At 39.8% G+C, this 24,078-nt stretch overlaps 1 protein-coding gene and 1 non-coding gene across 11 annotated transcripts in view; one reads left to right on the forward strand and one right to left on the reverse strand.

Annotated features, from left to right (window-relative positions):
- The window catches only part of PPFIA1 (PTPRF interacting protein alpha 1), a 159,127-nt gene that overhangs the window by 82,750 nt on the left and 52,299 nt on the right, over positions 1 to 24,078 (reverse strand). For all 10 annotated transcript variants that reach the window (XM_071217919.1, XM_058305001.2, XM_071217915.1 and 7 more), the window contains exons 3-8: positions 4,681 to 4,782; positions 4,179 to 4,343; positions 3,595 to 3,669; positions 3,104 to 3,205; positions 2,643 to 2,864; positions 842 to 988 (exon numbers count right to left, since the gene is read on the reverse strand). In XM_071217919.1, coding sequence (XP_071074020.1) covers positions 842 to 988; positions 2,643 to 2,864; positions 3,104 to 3,205; positions 3,595 to 3,669; positions 4,179 to 4,343; positions 4,681 to 4,782 — 813 coding nt within the window. The remainder of the gene's footprint in view (positions 1 to 841; positions 989 to 2,642; positions 2,865 to 3,103; positions 3,206 to 3,594; positions 3,670 to 4,178; positions 4,344 to 4,680; positions 4,783 to 24,078) is intronic.
- Positions 6,872 to 6,978, forward strand: LOC111764356 (U6 spliceosomal RNA). Its single transcript, XR_002796984.1, has one exon. It is a non-coding gene; the product is annotated as a U6 spliceosomal RNA (small nuclear RNA).

Consider the following 24,078-nt stretch of genomic DNA (forward strand, 5'->3'; position numbering starts at 1 on the left):
TATTGACAAATTAACGTAAAAAGGTTCAGTGTAACCTTAAAAAAAAAATCACATACATTACTTGAGGGCAATATGACTTACAAGCGGAGTATGTACATTTAAGCCAACATACTGCTTTCACCTCCTTTTCATACAGCTCTTCCAAGAAAGTGTGCCTGGGAAACGGACTTGGCCCAGTGGTTAAGGCGTCCAACTACCACATGGGAGGTCCGCGGTTCAAACCCCGGGCCTCCTTGACCCGTGTGGAGCTGGCCCATGCGCAGTGCTGATGCGCGCAAGGAGTGCCCTGCCACGCAGGGGTGTCCCCCGTGTAGGGGAGCCCCACGCGCAAGGAGTGTGCCCATGAGGAGAGCCGCCCAGCGCGAAAGAAAGTGCAGCCTGCCCAGGAATGGCGCCGCCCACACTTCCCGTGCCGCTGACGACAACAGAAGCGGACAAAGAAACAAGACACAGCAAATGGACACAGAGAATAGACAATGGGGGGGGGGGGGGGAATTAAACAAATAAATGAATCTTTAAATTAAAAAAAAAAAAAAAAAACAACCAAGAGACTGTGCCTAATAAAATGCTGGTCAAGATACTTTTTAAAAATATACCATTACTCTTTTTAAAACCTTCCTACTTTAAAAGAATTTCCACTTACAAAATTAGGATATAAATTTAAAATCAGATCCTAAATAACCAAAACTCAGAATTAGAGGCAACCCACACTTGTTAACCATCATATTCGAAGACCATAAATACTTTGTATATACTTAGATATGATTTCCAACATAAGAGTCATAGGACAAGGTCTTTAACTTTATTAATAATGAATTAATAAAAGCCAAAAAATCATTACCTGTCGATGCAGAGAGTCTTTATTTGCGATTTCATTTTCAAGTTTATCGTTTAGGTCGTGCACAGATGTAGCTTCACGCTGTGCGGCGAGGTAGCGTTTTTCAAGAGTAGTGATTCTTTCTTCCATGTCTTCCTTTTGGGCCATGGCCTAAATTAGGTATTACAGAGAGAGAGAGAGGAAAAAAAACCAAATTAATATACAGCACACTAATATACTTAAGAAGGAAAAATCTGACTAAATCTTAAATTTCAAATTGACATAAAATTAAATCCTCAAAATTAAACTAAAAGAAATGTCAATTTTCTCAATTAATGAAATGTATGAATGAAAATGTATCTACTTCAAGTTTCATAAATATTCACCTCCCTGATTAGCAAAGGACTGTCTGTCTTAATACTTTGGCCACTCAGCTTACCCAGCTTGTCCTTTTCTATATATTACAAAAGAATAGGTACGATAAAAGGACCCAGTAGTGCAAGAATTCAAGGAGGTGAAGGAAGCTTCATGGCAGACACAGTCTTCGTCTGCTTCCCCCTACACAGGAGCTTGGCAAAGGACAGAAAGTGTCTTTTCAGTGAGACATACACAGGCTCATTTCCTTCACAAAAAGCTGGATGAAATCTCATGTTAGTACCACAAAATTCAAGAATAATAAGAAACAGAAATGGAAGTCAAAGTGTAATATAACTGGAAGCTACGCAGAAAGTTTTAACTAGGCAGTAAAATTATACAACTATACCAAACACTGAGACTAGGACCAGAACTATTCAATAGTGCAATTCCTGTCCCCACCATACAAATTCAGTTTTTAGGTCCCTCCCTACTAACAAAATGACTGTCAATAAAGTCTTAATAAAAAATGACAGTTTTCAAAAGAATTTGAAAATTCTGTACATATTAACTGCCATACAAATCATCTCATACTGTTCTCAAACACTAATTTAACTTAATGGATTACATAATACATACAGAATGCCTCTGTTCTGAATTCTTACATAAAATTACTCACGCTAAGCTACCAAACTGAAGTAAACCTGCTTACACATACTTTCAACAGGCTGAGAGAGCCTCACAGGGTACCAAGGACAGATTAAAGTTGTCAGGAGGAGCGGCAGGAGAGAGTATCCAGTCCTCATTTGTTATTAAAATGAAGATGAGATAGTTTCTCATAAATCATTATAAAGGAAGGGATGTTTGCAGGAATTCTACACACTTAGACCGCATTTTCCTAAGTTAAGAGCAAATTCCACACTTACTGCTTGTTTGCCCACATATTCCTCAGAGCAGAGTCAGGAACCTCAAGCCAGCCAACAACCTGCCTCAGCACAGCTAACAGAACTCACGCACAGCACGTGGAGTGAACCCACCCAACCGTTATCCTCATCTGCTTGCTGAGTAAGTTTGCATCAGAAACAAATCTGAACATAACGAAGAATAAATGAGAGTGCCTAGAGTTTATAAAGATGAGAAATCTCTTAAAAACAAGGAACCCACAAAAACTAGTGCATTAAACACTTCCCAGCAGCAGAAGGAAGGGGAACCTCATGTCTACTCTGCTGCCACTGCTGAGCCACCTGGATCAGTACCCTCCCCTTTCAAAGACCTCTAGGAAAGAAGACGTGGCCACAATGGGGGGCCATGCAGGCTCATGGTGCTGTTTTGTTTCCCTGTTATTTATACAGTAATCCAAGGGTGGAAAGTAATCAGGAGAGGAGGGGACAAAAGGAGCAAAACATCAATTCACTTCAACAGCCAAACATTCAGCCTAACGTCAACACTGAAAGTGTTCCTGAACACCCACTTCACGGACATCTCTTTGCAGTTTTGTGTTCATTTCCTCAGATTTGATGAGATCTTTTCTGGCGGTGTCAAGATCTTCTTCCAGTTCTGCCACGTGGCTGGAGAGGGCAGCCAGGCGCTCCTTCATTTGGCCCTGCTCTCTGGACTGCTTATCTATAATTTCTTGGAGCTCAATTACTTTAGCAAGGTCTTCTTCATGGCTTAAAGAGCCGTCAGAAGATCTCTGTTAAGAAAAAAAAAATCCTTAAACAGCTTGGTTTGGTGAGCTGTGAAATAAAATACTTCAGAGAAAAAGGTGAAGTCAAAACTGGCTCATGCAACCTATACTGGCTACACAGCACTGAGGACTACCACCAAGGCTTCAAGCAGGAGCCTGACCGACAGCTTCCCAACAGTCTTCCACACGGACCATGGCAAATTACACTGGAGAATGAACAGAGAGGGAGTCATAAAAGGACTTGCCTTTCCATTCGTGCTCGGCGTATTTTCTTGTTCATGGTTTATGTCAAGCAGCCCATCTGTTAGTGCTTTTTTCTGATTATTCTGTTCTTTAAGAATCATTAGCTAAAACCAAAAATTTGAATATGAGAGTAAAGTACCTTATTTAAGAGAAATAAAGAATAGCAAATGTCCTTTTGTAAAAACACAACTGTAAACTGCTAAACACACTAAGAAAATAAAGCACATGGCAATGTTATCCATTCTGAATGCACCCAGATAGTTGAAATTCCATAGCACTTATTACTCTGCTGCACAAATGGGTATTTTAGAGATTATGAAATAAAAGCTTGGTTTACTAGTTGATTGAAATGACCCAAACAGGTTGGTGCTCAATCAGAAAGAAAGATAACACCTGATATCCCCTACTTTAGCCCTCCTATACTTTTTAAAATTAAGCTCTAAAAATGAAAAACCTTTGTAATTCAAGTCACATGATGATTTATCAAGCTTACCTCTTTATGTGTGGCACCTAGTTCTTCTTCTAATAAACTACACCTTTCAAGTGCTACTCGTAATCGCTCTCTCACCTGAAAATGAAAGGGGTACAGTTTGAGCAAATTTGTATATATTTATTTAAGTTTTTTTCTTAATGAGTGGTTTTTCTAATATAACATTTTTATGGTGTAACATAATGGAATACCTTTAACGTCTTTCATTGGTATTACTGTCAAGAAAACTTGCTTTAAATTTGACTCAATTTTTTTAAAAGGAGGTACTGGGGATTGAGCCCAGGACCTCGTTCATGGGAAGCAGGCACTCAACCACTTAAGCTACAGTCACTCCCCACTAAATTTGAAGTTTGAGAAAAATCTTCCCCCACATATACTGTATTACCCAATTCTTAATAGCAAATCAATTTTAAGACATCAACCAGTACTTTTTACCATACAGATCCCTGTCTCGTAAAAAGAAAATCTGCTACTTTCCAAGAATTCAAGGTGCTTCTAAAGTTAGGCTGACATTATACACACACATACTGCCTACCTAGCACACAGCACATGCACAGACGAGGACGCTGCTAAACAGCTGACAGTACCTTTTCATCCAGAGCCTTGTGGTGCTCAAATAACGACTTGAGGGCTTTGAGAACTTCAACTTCACTAGATACGCCTGCTGGGGACTGTGCCTGTCTCTTCACTACTGTCATCCTGAGAGATCTCTCGTGCCTAGAGACAAGGCATTCCAAATGTTCTAATAATAGCTGAAACAAAAGGCCGGAAAATACAAAGTTTAAGGGGTACTTTTAATTTCACATTTGAATGTGGGCAAATAATTTCTTTAATCTCAAGCTAAAACAAATTTGAATCTCTTCTACTCAGTCTAGTTAGAGAACTTCCCCCAAGTATATAGAGACATCATTATTTCTCATCATAAATTTTAGCAAGGTAGGATAACACTGAACTGATCAATCATGACCAGAGCATTAGGAAAAATTATGAGTTTAAAACCAGAAGGAGCAGATCATCTTCTAGTGCCAAGTCAGCATACGTGACCTGATACTGACACACTTTGCACACAGCGAGAATCCACCTACTAACCCTGGTGTTGTTTCTTTCTGCTTTTAGTTCAGCGATTTCTTCTTCCCTCTCAAGAAGCTGTTCCCTGCATACATTGAGTTCTTTAGTAAGTGCTGCAAACTCCTAGAAAATAGGGGGTTAAAAAGATTCTTGTAAGAAAATCTTCCACCCAAAAGCAATACCCAGTCATAGGACAGAAGGGACCTCTGTGATCTCCCGGGGAAAGAGGGACTCTACCAACTTACAAGTCCAAGGCCACACAGATAGCCCAGCAATTAGAGCCATAACTCATGCCCTCTGACTTCTCTCTACCTTAAACCTCAGCACATGGTTGGCAGGTGATAAAGGCATTAGACAGAAGGGGTCAAATTTTCTTCTCACAATCCAGGAAGTGAGAACATGGATCCTGATTTGAAATGGATACACATTTTTTAAGTGACTCAGACATGTAACCTAGAACAACTGGGGAAAGTAACAGAAAGACCTAGAAGGATACCACCATCTCTACCCAACCTCTTTGTCTAGTCTCAGCCAACTCTCTTTGGGGATGCCCTGAGGGCTGTGGTCAATCCCCAGGGATTCAGACTGGTCCTTGTGCTTGGTCCTCCTGCTTGGACCCTTCTGAAATTCCCTCCCATCCTGTATCACTGGTGGTCTGGGTTGACCAAGAATATAGTGCAGCAGAAATGCTGGTAGAATGCTTCCAGAATTAGGTCATGAAAGACACTGGTGTCTTCCACCTTGGTAGCGTCCTCCTATGTTCTTGCCTTGCTGGAAATAGCCCAATGGAAAGGTCCACACAGTTTGGAACTGAAGCTTCCTGCCTAAGGACACCCGAGGAAGACCGAAGAACCCTGCATTCCTAGCCCAGCCTTCAGATGAGGGCAGCCCTGGACAGAACCTGGACTGCAACTTCAAGAGAATGCAGGAGCCCCGCAGCTAAGCCACCTCCCCATTCCTGTAAGATGATAAATGCTTGCTCTTGAAAGCCATTAAATTTTCAGGTAATTTGTAATGAGCAATAACCAACAAAGTGGCTAATCCAAGACAGAAACTGCTCGAGTAATAGTGCTAAGGCAGAGAAAGGGTGAAAGAAAAGAGGCATGGTTCAAGAGTTTCCTGCACTAGCCACCAGGGGTGCTCTCAACTGAGAGTTTCTCAAGGCAACAAAAAAATGACAAGCAAGAGACACTGGCCTATACACGATTCAGACAGCACTTGTAGTACCAGATATAGGGGGTGAAAATACTAATATATATCAGGAGTTCTTAACTACTGTTTGCATCAAATGTACAATGTACAAAGAAAAAGTCAAAAAGCCTTTGTTCAAACCCCAGTCTTTACACTGGGGTCGGTCACTTTGAGGCTTGACTGCTTTTCATTATCAAAGAGGATAAAACAAATTTATTTTATTCAGCTCTCAATTCCAGCAGTGCCTTCTCTGTTATTTTCTATACTCTTTATACACTGGATTTTTTCTTAAATACTTTGAAACAAAACAGTAGTTTCACTGTTCTAAAAAGTATTAGGGAGTGGCTGTGACTCAAGCAGTTGAGCACCCACCTCCCACATGGGAAGTCCTGGGTTTGGTCCTCCTGAAAAACAAACAAACAACAAGCAAACAACAGTAAGAGCAATGAGCAATGAGCAAAAAAACCCTGAGCAGACAATGAACAAAAACAATGAGTGAAAAAAAACAAGCAAACAAGCAAAAAAACAAAAAAATGAGCAAAGAGAAAAGGGAGCCAACTCAGGGGAGCCAAGGTTGCTCAGTGGATGAGCACCAGCCTCCCGTATATGAGGTCCTGGGTTCAATCCCCAGTCCTGGCAACCCAAGAGGAAAAAAAGGTGTCAGGACACTCACATCTATGGCTGGTTAATTTTTGACAAAAGTGACAAATCCAATCAATGGGGAAAGAAGTCTCTTCAAAAACTGGTGCTGGGAAAACTGGATGTCTACATGCAAAAGAATGACAGTAGACTACTACCTCACACCATATATAAAAATTTACTCAAAGTGGATCAAAGGCGTAAATATAAAAACTAAAACTATAAAACTCCTAGAAGAAAACATAGGGAAGCATCTTCAGGACCTTCTATTAGGCAATGGTTTCCTAGACTTTAAATCAAAAGCACAAACAAAAGAAAAAAAGAGATAAATGGGACTTCACCAACATGGTCTCAGAAAATTTAAAAAAAAAATCAATTTACAATGCTCCCTTTGGCAGCACATATACCAAAACTGGAAAGACACAGAGAAGATTAGCATGGCCCCTGTGCAAAGATGACACACAAATTCGTGAAGCGTTCCATACTTTAAAAAAAAAACAAAAAACAATTTACACATTTGAGGCAATCACACTAGGTGTAGAAACCAGTTGTTCCTGCATGTTTCATGAACTGGGAGACTGCTAAGAAAGTAGGCAAAACCCAATGATTAAAAAATATCATATGAAGTTGGAGACAAGCCTGCCCATGAGAGCATAAAATTAGCTATTCAAGTTAGTATTTCCATGCAGACCAATAAACACAAAGAAATTCCAAGAACACTAAACACAAATTATCAACATGCATCTTAAATGTAAAAAATCAGATAAAGATTCTGTGTAAGTGTTGAATCATCTTCAGAGACACAGTAGGAAGCATCCAGAAATGGGTTTCTCAGCTGGGAAGAAGTGGGAAGAGGAGAAGATAGCCAAGGAGATATCTCCTTTCACATCCTCCTGTCAAGTGCATGTCCTTTACTTAGTCTCAGAGATGTTTTTTGTATGTGCCAATATTATTTATACTGAATGCCCTGAATTACATCTCACATAATTAACTTTATTTTTTTGTCTTTATTATTTTTTAAAATATTACATTAAAAAAAATGAGGTCCCCATATACCCCCCACCCCCCTCACCTCCCCCCTCCCCCACAGCAACAATTTCCTCCATCATCATGAGACATTCACCGCATTTGGTGAATATATCTCTGAGCACCACTGCACATCATGGCCAATGGTCCACATCATAGCCCACACTCTCCCACGTTCCACCCAGTGGGCCATGGGAGGACATACAATGTCCGGTAACTGTCCCTGCAGCACCACCCAGGAAAACTCCAAGTCCCAAAAACGCCTCCACATTTCATCTTTTTCTCCCATTCCCCACCCCCAAGAGCCACCATGGCCACTTTCTCCACACCAATGCCACATTTTTATTCAATTACTAATCACAATAGTTCATGAATAGAATATCAGTAAGTCCACTCTAATGCAGATTCTATTCTTCCATCCTGTGGGCCTTGGAATGGTTGTGTCCACTCCACAGCTATGTCAAGAGGGGGCTTAGATTCCACATGGATGCTGTATGCAATCCTCCTGCTTTCAGTTGCAGGCAGTCTTGGCTCCATGGTGTGGTGGTTGACCTTCTTCAACTCCATGTTAGCTGAGTGGAGTTAAGTCCAATAAACCAATTAACTTTAGTTGACTGTCAGATTATATAATGCCTAATGTTAATTAGAATTCTTAATCTAATTATTGGGATCTTATATCAGAAAACATTCTTTTGTTTCAGGTGAAAGAAAACATGACTCAGGGAAGCGGACTTGGCCCAGTGGTTAGGGCATCTGCCTACCACATAGGAAGTCTGCGGTTCAAACCCCAGGCCTCCTTGACTCGTGTGGAGCTGGCCCATGTGCAGTGCTGATGCACGCAAGGAGTGCCGCCCTGCGTAGGGGAGCCCCACGCGCAACGAGAGCACCCCGTAAGGAGAGCCGCCCAGCGCGAAAGAAAGTGCAGCCTGCCCAGGAATGGTGACGCACACATGGAAAGCTGACACAGAAAGATGACACAACAAAAAGAAACATAGATTCCTGTGCCGCTGACAACAACAGAAGCGGACAAAGAAGAACACGCAGCAAATAGACACAGAGAACAGACAACTGGGGCGGGAGGGGGGAAGGGGAGAGAAATAAATAAATAGATCTTAAAAAAACAAAAAAACATAACTCAAACAAGCTTGAGCAAAATCGCAATTTATTATTCACATAGCTGTCAAGTACTGACAGGTTTCCTGAATTCACAATCCTGCATGTTTCTTTCATCACGTTGTCCTCGTTGAGCTGCAATCTGGGTCAATTTTTTTGAAAAAATGCCAATTCACTAATTCTGCCTCTGACTATATCCAGTCCAGAGTTCATCACTCTGACTAATATCTTTCTCATTTCTGAGATTTCAAATCGGCCTTTGTCATACCCTCCTGCTCTTGTTCTGCTCCTGCCCACTTTTGTTTTATAATTTCTAGTTGGCTTTCAATGATCCTAATTTATCTTTTTATGTATCTTAAACAGCTTAATTTTACAGTTCTTGCAAAACTGTCCACACATCTCAGGTGGAGTAAATGTGCAGTTTAATAGTTGTCCAAGGCTGTCCCGGCATTAGGTATCATCCCATGTCGGGATCTGGGCTTCAGGTTCATCTTGACCAGGCAGCTTGATGTTCCTGGTGCTCTCCTCTCTGCGCAGTCCTCTGTGGTTGCTGCCCCTGCTCCCTCCAAGACCTCAGTCTGGAACAGGTCTGGCCTTGGTGTTTCAGGGCTCCTGCTGTGCGGATACACTAGAGATAGTGCAGAACCTGATGGAGAACCACCAAGTTGCAGCGTTCATCTAAGGTCTTGTTCTCCAGCCTCCTACAACTTCCTAGGCAGTCCCTATGTATAGGGGAGACAGTGGCCTGTGGTGGGAAACCTTATCAATTCTGTATTAGTCAGCCAAAGGGGTGCTGATGCAAAATACCAGAAATTGGTTGGTTTTTATAAAGGGTCTTTATTCGGGATAGGAGCTTATAGATACCAGGCCATAAGGCATAAGTTACCTCCCTCACCAGAGTCTATTTGGAGCAAGATGGCTGCCAATGTCTGCGAGGGCTCAGGGTTCCTGGGTTCCTACTTTCCTGGGGCTTGCTTTTCTCTGGGTTCAAGGTTTCCTCCTTCCTGGTGCTGACTTCCCAGGTCTTCAGCATCAAACTCTAACATCAGAATTCCCAACTGTTCTTCATCATGCCTTTTATCTGTGAGTCCCCACCCACCAAAGGGTGGGGACGCAACACCCTAATCTCAATAACTCAATCATGTCCAGGTACAGATCAGATTACAAGCATAATCCAATATTTCTTTTTGGAACTTATCAATTATATCAAACTGCTACAAACCCCCCTTCAACCAGACTGCCACTGCCAGCTTTTAGCATGGAACGCCTCCAGCCAGCTCATGCCTACCATGCCAGCTGTCTCTTCTGTTTCTGGTACTATGGAAGCACTGATTGTGTTTTTCAGCCTGGCTATGTTTTTTGGTTTGTTTCTACATGAAAAAATTTTCCTTTTCATTGCTGTTTGGAGAAGTATGTCAAAGCACTAGTTGGTGCAGCCATCTTGAGATGTCACAGTTCTTCAGCTTAACACCTAGTCCAAGCCAGCCCCTGGAACACAAGAAAGGTAGACCCCGTGCTCCTCCTCCCCGGGTGCTCTGATAGGACAGACAGACAAGCCAGCTACACCACCACCCAGTGCGTACTATGAGTAAGAGGTACACCGGCTGCTGCGGGAGCAGAGTGGGTGTATCTATGACAGAAGGCAGCCTGCACACCAGGTTTGCTGAAGGCAGCGGCACTGGAGGCATATCTCAACAGTGAGAGCATCTGTCCAGCATGGAGGTTTTTGATAACAGAGAGGGGTTTCAGCAGGGCTGGGCATTGAGCAATATGTCTGAAGCAGTTCGAGGTGAGGCTGGGAGGGGGTGGAGGCTAGGCTGTGAACTGAATTTCACCCTGAAGGCTTAGGGAGTTGTCCTACCCACAGAGCTGAGGGCCTTCAAGAGGGACTGAGCAGAACTGTGAAAGCCCCAGTCAGTGCCCAGCACAACAGATGCATTCAAAACGGGTTTGCTGGGCAAGTAAAAGAGATCCCTAGAGGTGGTGCTGAGGCTGGGCCAGAGGAAGAGCTTGAGAGTGAGAAGGGAGCTACAAGACTATGAAGAGAAATGATGAAGGTTTAAATTCAGATCAGTATGAGAGAGGAGACTAAGAAAAATTTCTCAAGACCAAGGAAAGGTATCTAATGTGTACAGCTCGTTTTACCTTTCATCAACTTTAGAAGGGTCTCCCTGAATACTGGGTTCAGAAAAGCCTCTAAGAAGGTAAGGCTGGGAGAGGAAAGACCAGCTAAGAAGATGCTGCAGTAATGGAGGCAAGGGATGAAGATGGCTCAGGCCACATCACGAGGCGTAGATGGATTCTGGGCAGGTTTTATAAGCAGAGCCAACAGGATTGGCTGACAGGGGACATAGCATATGAGAGCAAGACAGGGTCAAGGATGACACTAAGGGTGTGAGAGGAGTGAGTGAAGATAGAGCCACCATTTATTGCAGTGGAAGTGCCTGCGGGACGACCTAAATGTTCAGTTTGGGCCATGCTGAATTTGACGTGATGGTCAGCTCTCCGGGTGCCATGAAAGTAAGTAAAGAGCTGCAACTCCGGTCTGGAGTTCTTGGAGGGGGGTGGGGGAGTGGAGGATAACTTTATTCCATGGAATGGAATGAATCCATCAAGAGAGTGAGTGCAAACAGAGGAAAGATGAGGCCCAAGTCCTGGCACACTAGCCCGGAAAGGTCAGGGAAGGTGACATGTAGTCACTGAGGCATAAGGAAAACCAGGAAGGAGGGGGGCTTTGAGGTCCAGCGTTTCCAGGAGGAACGATCCAGTGTATCAAGCGATGCCAACAGATCGTCAGATAAAAGGCAATCACTGATTATTTGAGTTGTTGATATGGAGGTCGGCAGTGGCCGTGACAAGAGCATCTCTGGTGCAGTGGCACAAGCAAAAGCCTAACTGGATAGGCTCAGCCAAGAACAGGAGGAGAGGAAGGAAAGACAGTGAGCACGGAAGAACCCTTTCAAGAACTCTGCAGTAAAGCGGAGAAGGGAAACAGGACAGTAGTTGGAGAGGATAAGGGGTCGGGGGCTTAGACAGATGACTGAATGCTGAGGACAAGAACGTAGGACAGGGAGGGAAACCGATGTAGCAGCAGCAGCAGCTGAGAGAAGACAGGGTCGAGGGGAGCAGGGCCTTTACAGGCAACACCGGCAGTTCACCCCCAGTCACAGGAAAGGGCAGAATGTAAGGGTACAGAGCCAGAGAAACAGGCTACTGTCCGGTGGGAGTTCATGGAAGGTCTCTTCTATCGTCTAATTTCACTGAGGAAACAATCTCAAAGTGGTCAGGCAAGCGTGAGATGGGCGAGGAATGTTGGGGACTGGAAACGAGGAGAAGAGAGGGAGGGAGCAGTCGTCTAAAGAGAGGAGCGTGGGAGGCCGGGGATCCGAGTGCTATAGGCACAGGGTTCACTTCAGAGCAATGGCTGAACATGAACAGAAAGGATGTAGCAGGGGCAGGTCTCTGCCCGGTGAGAACAATGATGTGCAAACGAGGTGAGGGAGCTGAAGGATGCGAGGCTGTAATGATAAGGACCGACCAATGAATTTCAGGTAGGAAATGACCAAGGAATAAAGGGAAGGCATGAGAAGAGTAAAAGACAAAGCCATGGGATCACAGGACTGTAGCTCCCTAAATATGGCTATTATGAACAAATCCTACTGCTTTAAACAAAATACCTAATCAAAGTATACTAAGAAGGGCACTGGAAGCTCTACACGGCCGGGAAGAGTGCTTTAAAAAGTCAGATTGTATACTGCCTAAATAGAATTTATTTCATGAACTTGCGTATTTTAAAAATAGAAAGGATCATTGTCTAACCCCACCTTCACTCATGCACAAATCCTTCATTTTATATTACCATCATCTTATTTTTCCTTTAACTCTTTCACTACCAGAGGCAAGTCTATGTTCTTTTCATACAGTTGTTTTTTCCTAGTAACAGCCCCAAACTATCTTCATCCACCTACTGCTTTTAGATTTTCCTGCCAAAAGCGAAGAGAATATATCCTGATTCCTATTCATTTTGGTTAAATGTTCATTAAATATATGCATTTCTCATAATAAACTCAGCAGCCAAACCCACTCCATAGTATACTCCTTTGGCTACTTTAGAAAGCAAATTTATAGAACTTGACAATCATTGTTACTACTTTAAAGATATATCTTTCTTTTAGCTCAAAAGAATTAAAACTCTGAAAATTTATCAAGGCAAATTTAAACCCAGGAGTTCAGATAAACATTAGACAGGAAATTCCAAAGTTTAAGATTCCAAAAACATGTTCATATGTGCACAGTATTTGTGTTATTATTGCAGAAAAAAACAAGTACAGCCAAAAACAATCCTAAATAATGTGTAATAAATTATCTATTTTATTACCATATGTGATGTTAACTTCCTGTGTCAACACAGCTCAGTTATGGTTGCCAGTTGTTTGGTCAAGCAAGCACTGACTCGATTGTTATTGTGAGGGTATTTCATGGATGGATCTAAAGCATTAGTAAGATGATCGCATCTAGAGCTGATCACATCTACAATCAAAAAGGAGACTGCAATCAGTTGGATGCCTTAAGGGAAGAACTGAGAATTTCAGCAGTCAGAAAGAATTCTTTTTATCTCTATTCCAGCCACTCAGCTTCTCCTGGGGAATTTATCATCACCCTAAATCGATGGCCCCAACTTGCAGCCTGCCCTACAGAATTTGGACTTGCCAATACCACCATCGTGTGAGCCATTTCTTACAATAATTTCTTATTTACACACACACACACCCTGTCGGTTCTGTTTTTCTGGAGAACTCTTACTAATACACCATCAGAAGAAGAATTTAATTGTCAGTGCCTAGTTTTTTGTCCTTATTAAAAAGCGTTAATTTAAAAAATACTATAAGTCAAACATACTACTAGTTTAAGGCAAGGGCATTTTATTTACAATTAATTACTATAATTAAAGCTTCAAATATTTTCTGAAACTAAGTAAGATAATCACTGGGATATTTCATTTTAAAAGATAAGCTTGAACAATACAGATTTGCATTTCTCTTTGGCATTATTTAGGGTTGAGAAAGGGTAAAATAACATTTAACAATTAAAATCAGTTCAAGAATGTTAGAAAATATCGACATTTATCATTTCTGGGTAAAAGGTTCAGATTATATAAACCATTTGTTACTGATCAAAATCCACTATCAGGCCAGTGTGAAATTAAGTCTTGTGAATAAGATGCAACATTTATTTCCAAAAGTGATAGCCCTCTCTCTTTATGGGTCACTCGAACAGCTTAAATCAAGTGCAGCAGTTTTCCAGGTTGGAAGAAAGCAGCCCCCCTCAAATGGATCCCTGAATCACACTCTCGCTTCCCTTTTTTCCTCTCCTTCTTCTTTACTTGGTTATAACATGTTACAGTTCTACATCTTTTATTCTCTGTAATCGCCATCAACAGCTCTGTTTATTTTTCCAGTTACTTTTTGTTATTTGCATTAAACTAGTGCTGAAACAGAAATAAAACTTCACTGGAGTCACAAAAGTCTATGTCTTCTTAGCCTAGAAACAAGGTGCATAATGAAGAAGTAGAAAATGAGCACCTGAAAAACGTACCCGTAGAACTGATTTAGACTTTCTGCCTTAAATCAAAAAGCATGTCAAATTTTAAATAAAGGAAAAACTGGAAGTGTATATTAAAATGAATGAGAAAATCATGTTTTGAAACCCCAGGGTTTTGACTGAAAGTATGCATGTAAACTTACATAAAGAGATCATGTGTGTCTATTTATATCATAATCTGACAATGCCAAAAGAGAACCAAAAGCACACCTGGGAAAAATGACCAAAGTTTCAAGGTTCATGCATACTGAAGAATGGATCCATAGTGCGTTCCTTTTCATGGCTGAATAATATTCCACTGTGTGGCTAACACCACATTTTATTTATCCATTCATCAAATGATGGACATTTGGGTTGTTTCCATTTTTTGGCTATTATGAATAATGCTGCCGTATTTATGTACATGTTTTTGTGTGAACCTATGTTTTCAGTTCACTTGGGCATATATCTAGAAGCAGGCACACTGTTCTCTTTACAATATAAATGAGTCGAGTATTCCATTTCTGTTTCTAATTTCCAATTTAAATTATGTAGTATCGTAGGTATCACTCCTTCCTTCTTTGGAAGACATTTACTCTTAGGTAAAACTGGGATTTCCTTATGGGAGTCAAGTATAAATTTTTCTTTAACAATTTTATTTTTTGGTAAAGAACAAATCAAACTCTTCATGGTTGTTATTAGTACTTTAGTATTCAAACACAATTTTTTAGAATCAGTCCAAGCAATTTGAAATAACAGTGTGCATATATATTTTATATAGTTCAGAATTCAAGTGCATAATATTAGTAAAAATTCAAAGACAAAGCATTCCAATGAAATTAAGAACAGAGACAAGAAAGAAAAGTCAAGGCAATGAAATGAAAAAGCAAAGGCAGGAATCCTTGATTCAAATAGTAATGAATGACTTTGATATCTTCTAAATGCATTTAACATGATGGTAACATTTTTAAAAAAGCACATTACAATATAAGCTTAAAAGAATTTCATACAAATTTAACATACTAGACAAGAACAGAATAAGAACACAACATGAAGCACGTTATTGCCCAGTTTACATTCATACTATCCTTCAAACATCCCAATAATGCAAATATGGTACTTTGGCCACTGCTAATGCTTACAGGAATATAAAATATTTGTTTTCAAATAGTTCATAGATGCACCTGCCAAGAAATTAATGAATCATAAAGAAAACATCTTTACATTATAAGATCAGAAACTTCCTGTTTAAACTTGTCACAGTCTAAAGTCATTATTAGGAACAATTTATAATCCATATTTCCACAGTTACGTTTTGGCCCCATCAAGTGGTTAAAAAACAGAAATAGCTACAGCAATGAAAGGGGACTTAGGACGAAGCGTTTTTTTTTTTCAATATACAAATCTTTTAAAAAATTAATTATTTTGAACTGGTAAGAAAGGTATACATAGAAAAGTATAGGGGAGCAGATGTGGCTCAAGCAATTGGGTGCCCGCCTGCCTCCCACATGGTAGGTCCTGGGTTCAGGTTCCGTGCCTCCTAAAGAAGACAAGTAGATGCCGCAACCAGCAAGATAACACAACGAACAGACACCACAACCAGAAAGATGCCACAACAAGTAGACGTCACAGATACCACAACCATCAGGTGCCACAACTGCTGCAATGAGCAGACACTGTAACGAGCAGAAGCCACAACCAGCAGATTCCACAATGAGCAAGAAGCAGAAGTGGCTCAAGCAGCTGGGCACTCGCCTCACACATGGGAAGTCCCAAGTTCAGTTTCCAAGTACCTCCTTAAGAAGACAAGTAGACAATGAGCAGACAGATGAGGGAGCTATCTCAGAGTAGGAGGGATAAAAAAAATAAACAAAAAATAAAAAAATAAAAGTATGCTTTCTAACCCTATTTTATCTTCCACACAATATGCAACTAAGTTACTAGATTCTTGTTTCACAATTTTTATGCATATATAAGCCTATAAACACATATATTTTCCCCTTGCTTTTCTTTAATTAATGACATAACCTGAAGATCTTTACACATTAGTTCATAATGTCCTCATTCTTTTTTGCAGCTGCATAGCATTCCACAATATACCAATGCCATAATTTAAGTATTCACCTATGGATGGACATTTATGTGTTTCCAATATTTTGCTATTACTGATAATGTGGCCATGAATAACTTTGTATATACATCACTTTGAACATAAGCAAATATATCTGTAAGGTAAAATCTTAAAATAAGAATTTCTGGGTTTCACACACATATTTGTAATTTTAATAGATAATGCTAAAATATTTCCCATGGGTTAGTAACATAGGAAAACATCTGTTTCCCTACAGCCTTGCCAACCTGGTGTGTTGCTAAAATATTAATGTTAATTTTTCTTTTTCAGATCCATTTTCAATTCTCTGTTGCCTACTAAAGAACAGTGATCTCCAGAGTCTTAAATATAGTAAAGACTCAATGCATGCCTGGAAGTTTGGTGGGGTTTCAAAAGGCAATGACTCTTCTGTGATACTTCATTATTTGTCAGGTCCTATCACAACAAAGGGACTCTGACATCCCACATTCTAGGGAGGCCCAGATCATTTGCAAGATTCCCTACTTTCTCCACCTGACAATCTGCAATACCAATGGCATGTTATTCTGATTTCAATAAGTTACTTATTTTTCTCTTCTCATATACAGGAAAGCTAGCCTGCTTCTACTTATCGTAAGACATATTTTTATTTAATGGCCATCTCTTCTTTATATTTTCCTATATTTTTTGTATGGAATGGCTTTTGATCTTTTTTTTAAAAATTCAAACATTCAGTATCAGAAGGTACAAACATCCAACTTAATTAAAGCTTCTAGTGTAGTCATGTCCAAATAGTTACATTAAAAAATACATATTTTACTATAAATTACTTTTCCTTTCACTTCTTTTACATTACAGTTAGGGTGTTATATTGATTTTCTAAAATTAAGTGCCTAGTTAGGTTACTTTTCATAAATAGTATTTTAGGATAACAAAGATTCAGAATCCTTTATAAAAAGGAAACCTTCAATCGCTCTACCATCAAGGAACAGACCTGGTCATGCACATGCTCAACATTACAGGCTAATTCTAAACTCCCTTTTAATACAAATGGTCCAATTCTACCCAGCAGTGAACATGAGCTCACACTACTCTACCTCTCTGCCAAAACTTGATCTTGCCTGGCTCTTTTCTTCTTGCTATCAGGTAGGTGTGCAATGATATTTCATTGAAGGTATAATATGCAATTTCTGTGGTTGAGCATATTATCCCATGTTTATGGAGTATTTATATCTCCTCTTCATTTAAATGGCCAGTCATGCTTTTTTAAAAAACTTTTTTATTGTAGTAATATATATACAACTCAAAATTCCCCATTTCAACCATTTTAAAGTCCAGTCATGATTTTTAATCCTTGTTTTCAAAGGTAATCTTTACATGTACTGAATATTAATATCATCAGTTTGTAGCTTGTCTTTTTGTTTTGTGGTGTCTTTTCATAAGCAGAAATTCTATAAATAGCTGAATTTAATTAATACCACTTCACTCATAGTTTATGTCTTCAGAAATCCTTCTTCAAGGTCATTATGGCATTCTGCTACAATATAATCTAAGTGTTATAGTTGTCTTCCACATTCTGGTCTTCAATCCATTAGGAATACACTCATTTGAGCTGGATTTTCTGATACACACTGTCAAAAAGCATCACAGATGATACACTGGTATGTAAATGCATCTCCTCTCCTTCTAAAGGCCAATTACTAGGACACAAGGGATTCAGAAGGTATAAACCCATGAAGAGGAGGACAGGACAAAGTCATCAGTGTAAGAGGTCAGCTGAAGGTGAACGAAAGAGGGCAAGGGGACAGGCAATCAAAAGTGAACTCTGATGCAGAATCACAATTTCCCAAACCCAGGGAAACAAATCAGTACAGGAAATGGCACCTCCAAGCAAACACCTCCGAACTGTGGCACTGGAGATCGCTAAAAATAATGGCTTATTCCCCATTAGCCCCAGGACTCACCCACCTGCTCTAGGGCCAGGTCAGGCAACCAGCCTTGCCCATGCATAAATTAATTTTTCTACTGTCTCATTCTTAAATACAAACAAATACCCAGTCTCACCAAACATCAAGGAAAGCCTGAAATAAATAATAGATCAAGAGAAACAGAAAAATAACTCTGAAACAAGCAAGTACTCAGAGAATAGAGAAGAATGTTTAAAAAGAGATTCATTCAATATGTCACACTCAACACAATAACAGATACTGTGGAAAAGGACCAATAGAGGACATGGAAGGGCTCTTGGAAAGTAGAAAACAAGGCTGCCAGATTAAAACAAAAAACAAAATAGATGAACACAACTGATGAAATCTTCCATAAAGTAGAACAAAAGACAAACATAGTGAATATAGAGAAGAGAGAAACAGAGTCAACACAGACTATTCCTCATCCAACAAAAGCATAAAAGTTCTAGGAAAAAAGAAAAGAAAGGAACTTCTATGACTGATACTGAATGTCACTGCACCAGGAAGGTGATGCGTGAAAAGGGCACAGAACAATCACATGACACTATCCCCTCCCAGACCCCGCCCCATGCATCTCTTTTTTGGCTTCTTGATTGTACCTTTTACAATAATACAATTATAATCACACTACTGTCTGCATGCATTTCCTGCATTTATTAGAGAAGGAAGTATATTGTTTATATTTACAAAGATATAGTCAATGTCAGAAACAGGAGGAGAGAAGGTACGGTGGGCAGACAAGTAAGCAAAATCTTAGCTATTATAGCAGGAACTTAATACGTAAGTATGCCATTGTGATTGCCTCTAAAGATTCCCATATCTTTGCACCACTATTTAACTTTGCACTGGAGGTATTAACTAATGCAGTTAGCTAATTAGACAAGATAAAACAATGAGAGGGTAAACAACTGGAAGAGAAGTAAAGCTAACACTTTTTGCAGATAACATGAGAGCACACCTAGAAAATCTTATAGAATCAACTGAAACTTAACCTGACAACAGGAGAACTCATCACGGTAGTAGGATATAAAACTGACATGCAAAAATCAACAGCTTTAAGAAACAAAAAACAACAACCAATTGGCAAGTTATAATGGAAGAGAAAATATCAATTCAGTTCTTCTAAGTTAATTTATAAGAAAACATGTTTGAGAGTGCTAATAGAGCCTGTGATTCCAACAAAAACAATAGACTTGAGAAGCGGGTGAAACTCAGTGGTTTGAGTATCCGCTTCTCAAGTACAAGGTCCCAGATTCATTCCCCAGTACCTCCTGAAAAAAAAAAATGCCTTTCTTTCTGGAGTGAGGCAAGTGGGTTACTGAAGTTCACCAGAAAAATACACAAGAAAAAAAATAGCTAAGGAAACATAAAAAAGAGCTATGAGGGTCCGGTGGACCAAGATGGTAGTGTAAGATATTCCAGGATGCTGTTCTCCAAGAGAATCTTTGAACAACTAGCAAAAACTAGAAAAGCCATCTTCCTCAAAACTCTGGAAAACAGTTAAAGGGGTGAAATTATTGGGCAAGTGCTGAATCAAGAATATGCATCTTTAGAAATGGTAGGAATTTCAGGAAGATGCCATCGGAGTAGGCAGAGCTCAACTCTCTCACAAAAACAACCGAGGAGAGGCAAAGCTGTGTCCAAGGGTGCTGTTCTGGGATCTGCAGACCAGGAGAGTGCCGCACATCATCCAGGAGGGAGAGAGACAGAGACACGAAGTAGCCAAAATGAAGGTGTGAGATTTTTTAAGACTAAGTGCCACTCTCACGTCAGAAACCATGAAGGCACGAAACGGTGGTATAATGTATTGAAGGTGCTACTGAAAGAGAAAAACTGCCAGCCAAGAATTCTTTATTGAGCAACACTGTCCTTCAAAAATGAGGGTGAATTTAAAGTCTTCATGAAAAAATCCTGAGAGAGTTTATGTCACCAAAAGACCAGATTTACAAAAGATTCTAAAGGGAGTGCTAGAGCCTGAAAGAAAGACAAGGGTGAGAAACTTGAAGAATGAAGAAATAAAGATTATTAGTAAGGGTAACTTAAAGGATAAAAAGACAGACAATATATTATAAGATATGACAAAGGAAAGCCAAAGGATAAAATGGACAAAGTAATGCCTTTACAGTAATAACACTGAACATTATGGAATGAATTCCCCTATCGAGATATAGACTGGGGGAGAGGATATAGCTCAAGTGATGGACTGCCTGCTTCCTACAGACAAGGTCCTGGGTTCAATTCCTAGTACTTCCTAAAACAAAACAAACGAAAAAAACAACTCTCATTGCGGAGCAGATATAACTCAGTGGTTGAGTGCCTGCTTCCCATGGACAAGGTCCTGGGTTCCATCCCTGGTACCCCCTAAAAAAAAAGAGACTGACAGAATGGATAAAAAAACATGAGACATCTATACGCTGTCTATAAGAGACTCACCTCAGATGTAAGGACACAATCAGGTTGAAAGTTAAAGGTTGGAAAAAGATAGCCCATGCAAATAGTAACTAAAAATGATCTAGAGTAGCAATACTAATACCATACAAAATAGATTTTAAATGCAAAACTGTTATTAAGAGATGAAGGTCATTATATATTAATGAAAGGGGCAATTAACCAAGATGAAATAACTATAATAAATATTTATGCATCTAATCTGGGTGTCCCAAGATACATGAGGCACACACTGGCAAAAGTGAAGGCAGAAATAGGCGTCTCTACGATAAAAGTTAGAGACTTCAACACACCACTCAGCACTGCATAGAACATCTAGACAGAGGATAATAAGGAAAAAGAGAGCTTGAATAATATGATAAATGAACTAGATCTAACAGATATTTATAGAGCATTATACCCTAAAAGAGCAGGATACAAGTGCTCATGGATCCTTCTCCAAGACAGACCATATGTTGGGTCACAAGACAGATCTCGATAAATTTTAAAAGATTGAAATTATACAAAGCATTTTCTCTGATCACAATGGAATGAAGCTGGAAATCAGTAACAGATGGAAAAAATAAAAATTGAAAAATATATGGAGATTAAACAACATATTCTTAAATTATTTCAAGAGAAATCAGTAAACATCTCAAGATGAATGAAAGCAAGAGCACAACCTATCAAAACCTATGGGCTACAGTAAAGGCAGTGCTGAGAGGGAAAAGTATTGCCCTCAACACTTACATTAAAAAAAAAAAGAGCTAAAACTGAAGATGTAATTGCACACCAGGAAGAATTAGAAAAAGAATAGCAAGCCAGGAACTGAGGTGGCACAATTGACGGGAACCTCCATATCAGAGGTCTCCAGGATAGAATCCTGGTGAATCCTAGAGGAGAGAAAATGAGAAGAGAAGACATCGCAGGGTGGGAGGACAGGAAGGGGTAAAGATAAATATATAAACCTTAAAAAAAAAAAAAAAAAAGAATAGCAAACTAATCTCCAAACGAGCTGAAGTAAAGAAATAGTAAAGATCCTAGCAGAATAAAGGAAATCGAGAACAACAAAAAAACAATAGAATCAACCAAAAACTGTTCTTTAAGATTAACAAAATCAACAAAACCTTAGCTAGACTGACAAAGAAAAGAAGAGAGAAGATGCAAATAAATAAAATCAGAAATGGGGGGGAACAACTTTATCACTGACCCCACATAAATAAGAGAGATCATAAGAGAATATTATGGGGGAAGTGGACTTGGCCCAGTGGATAGGGCGTCTTGTCTACCACATGGGAGGTCTGTGGTTCAAACACCGGGCCTCCTTGACCCGTGTGGAACAGGCCCATGTGCAGTGCTGATGCACACAAGAAGAGTGCTCTGCCATGCAGGGGAGTCCCCCATGTAAGGGAGCCCCAAGCGCAAGGAGTGTGCCCCGTAAGGAGAGCCGCCCCACGTGAAATAAAGTGCAGCCTGCCCAAGAGTGGCACCACACACACGGAGAGCTGATGCAGCAAGATGATGCAACAAAAAGAAACACAGATTCCCATGCTGCTGACAACAACAGAAGTAGACAAAAAGAAGAGCACACAGCAAATGGACACAGAGAACAGACAACTGGGGGGGAGGGGAAGGGTAGAGAAATAAAAATAAATCTTTAAAAAAAAAAGAGAATATTATGAAGAACTGTACACCAACAAACTAGAAAACACAGAAGAAATGGATAAATTCTTAGAAACACACGAACAACTTACACTGACCCTGAAAGAAATTTAAGACCATAACAAACCAATCACAAGTAAAGAGATTTAAACAGTCATCAAAGACTTCCCCAAAATGAAAAGTCCAGGATCAGATGGCTTCACAGGTGAAGTATACCAATTATTCAGATGATCTAATATCAATCCTGCTCAAACTCTTCCAAAACAGTGAACATGAAGGAATGCTACCAAACTCATTCTATGAAGCCAACATTACCCTAATACCAAAATCAGATAAAGATTCTACAAAAAAAGGAAATTTACAGACCAATTTCGCTAATGAATACAGATGCAAATATCCTCGACAAAATACCTGCAAACCAAATTAAAAGAATTATACCCCATGATCAAGTGGGTTTTTATCCCATGAATACAAGGATCATTTGATGGAAGAAAATCTTTTATTGTAATAAACCCACATTAATAAATTGAAGAAGAAAAACCACATGATCCTGTCAATTGACACAGATAAGACATTTGACAAAATACAGCATCCTGTCTTGATAAAAATACTTCAAAAGATAAGAATAGACAAAAGCTTTCCCAACATGGTAAAATGCATATATGAAAAACCCACAGCTAACACTGTACTCAACAATGAAAGAATGAAAGTTTTCCCACTGAGATGGGGAACAAGACAAGGATACCCACTGTCACCAGTGTTATTCAGTATTGTATTAGAAGTTCTAGCTAGTGCAATTAGGCAAGAAAAAGAAACAAAAGATAACCAAGGGACAAGCAGATGTGGGTCAAGTAACTGGGCTCCCATCTACCATATGGGAGACTCAGGGTTCATTTCCAGGGCCTCCTGGTGAAGACAAGCTAGTCCACCCAGAGAGTTGACACAAGCAGGGTAATGGACCATGCAGGAGTGCTGGCCTGTGCAGCAAGCTGGCGCAGCAAGAAGACACAACAAAAAGGGACACAGAGGAGAGACAATAAGAAGACACAGCAGACCAGGCAGCTGAGGTGAGACAAGAGAGTGAGCACCTCTCTCCCACTCCGAAAGTTCCCTGGATCGGTTTCCAGGGGCATAAAGAAATAAATAAATCTTGGAAAAAAAAAAGATAACGAAGGAGAACGGATGTAGCTCAAGTGGTTTAGTGCCTGCTTCCCATTTATGAGGTCCCAGGTTTGATTCCCAGTACATCCTAAAAACAAACAAACAAATGAAAAAACCAACTCTCATTGGAGAGTGGATGTAGTTCAATGGTTGAGAGCCTGCTTCCCATGTAAAATGTCCTAAGTTCAATGCCTAGTACCTCCTTAAAAAAAATAAAGATGACCAAATAGGAAAGACGTAAAACTTTCACTATTTGCTGATGATATGATTCTATACTTAGAAAACCCTGAAAAATCCAAAGCAAAGTTACTAGAACTAAAAGATGAGTTCAGCAAGTGGTAGATTACAGGATTAATACGCAAAAATCAGTAGTGTTTCTATAGATTACTGATGGAGCAATGTGAGGAGGAAGTGAGGGGAAAAATTCCATTTATAATAGCGACTAAAGGAATCAAATATTTAGGAAGAAATGTAACGAAGAATATAAGGGACCTGAATTCAGAAAACTACAAAATGCTGCTAAAAGAAACCAAAGAAGACCTAAATACATGGAAGGATGTTCTG

The sequence above is a fragment of the Dasypus novemcinctus genome, chromosome 10 (assembly GCF_030445035.2).
Source record: "Dasypus novemcinctus isolate mDasNov1 chromosome 10, mDasNov1.1.hap2, whole genome shotgun sequence".
NCBI lineage: Eukaryota > Metazoa > Chordata > Mammalia > Cingulata > Dasypodidae > Dasypus > Dasypus novemcinctus.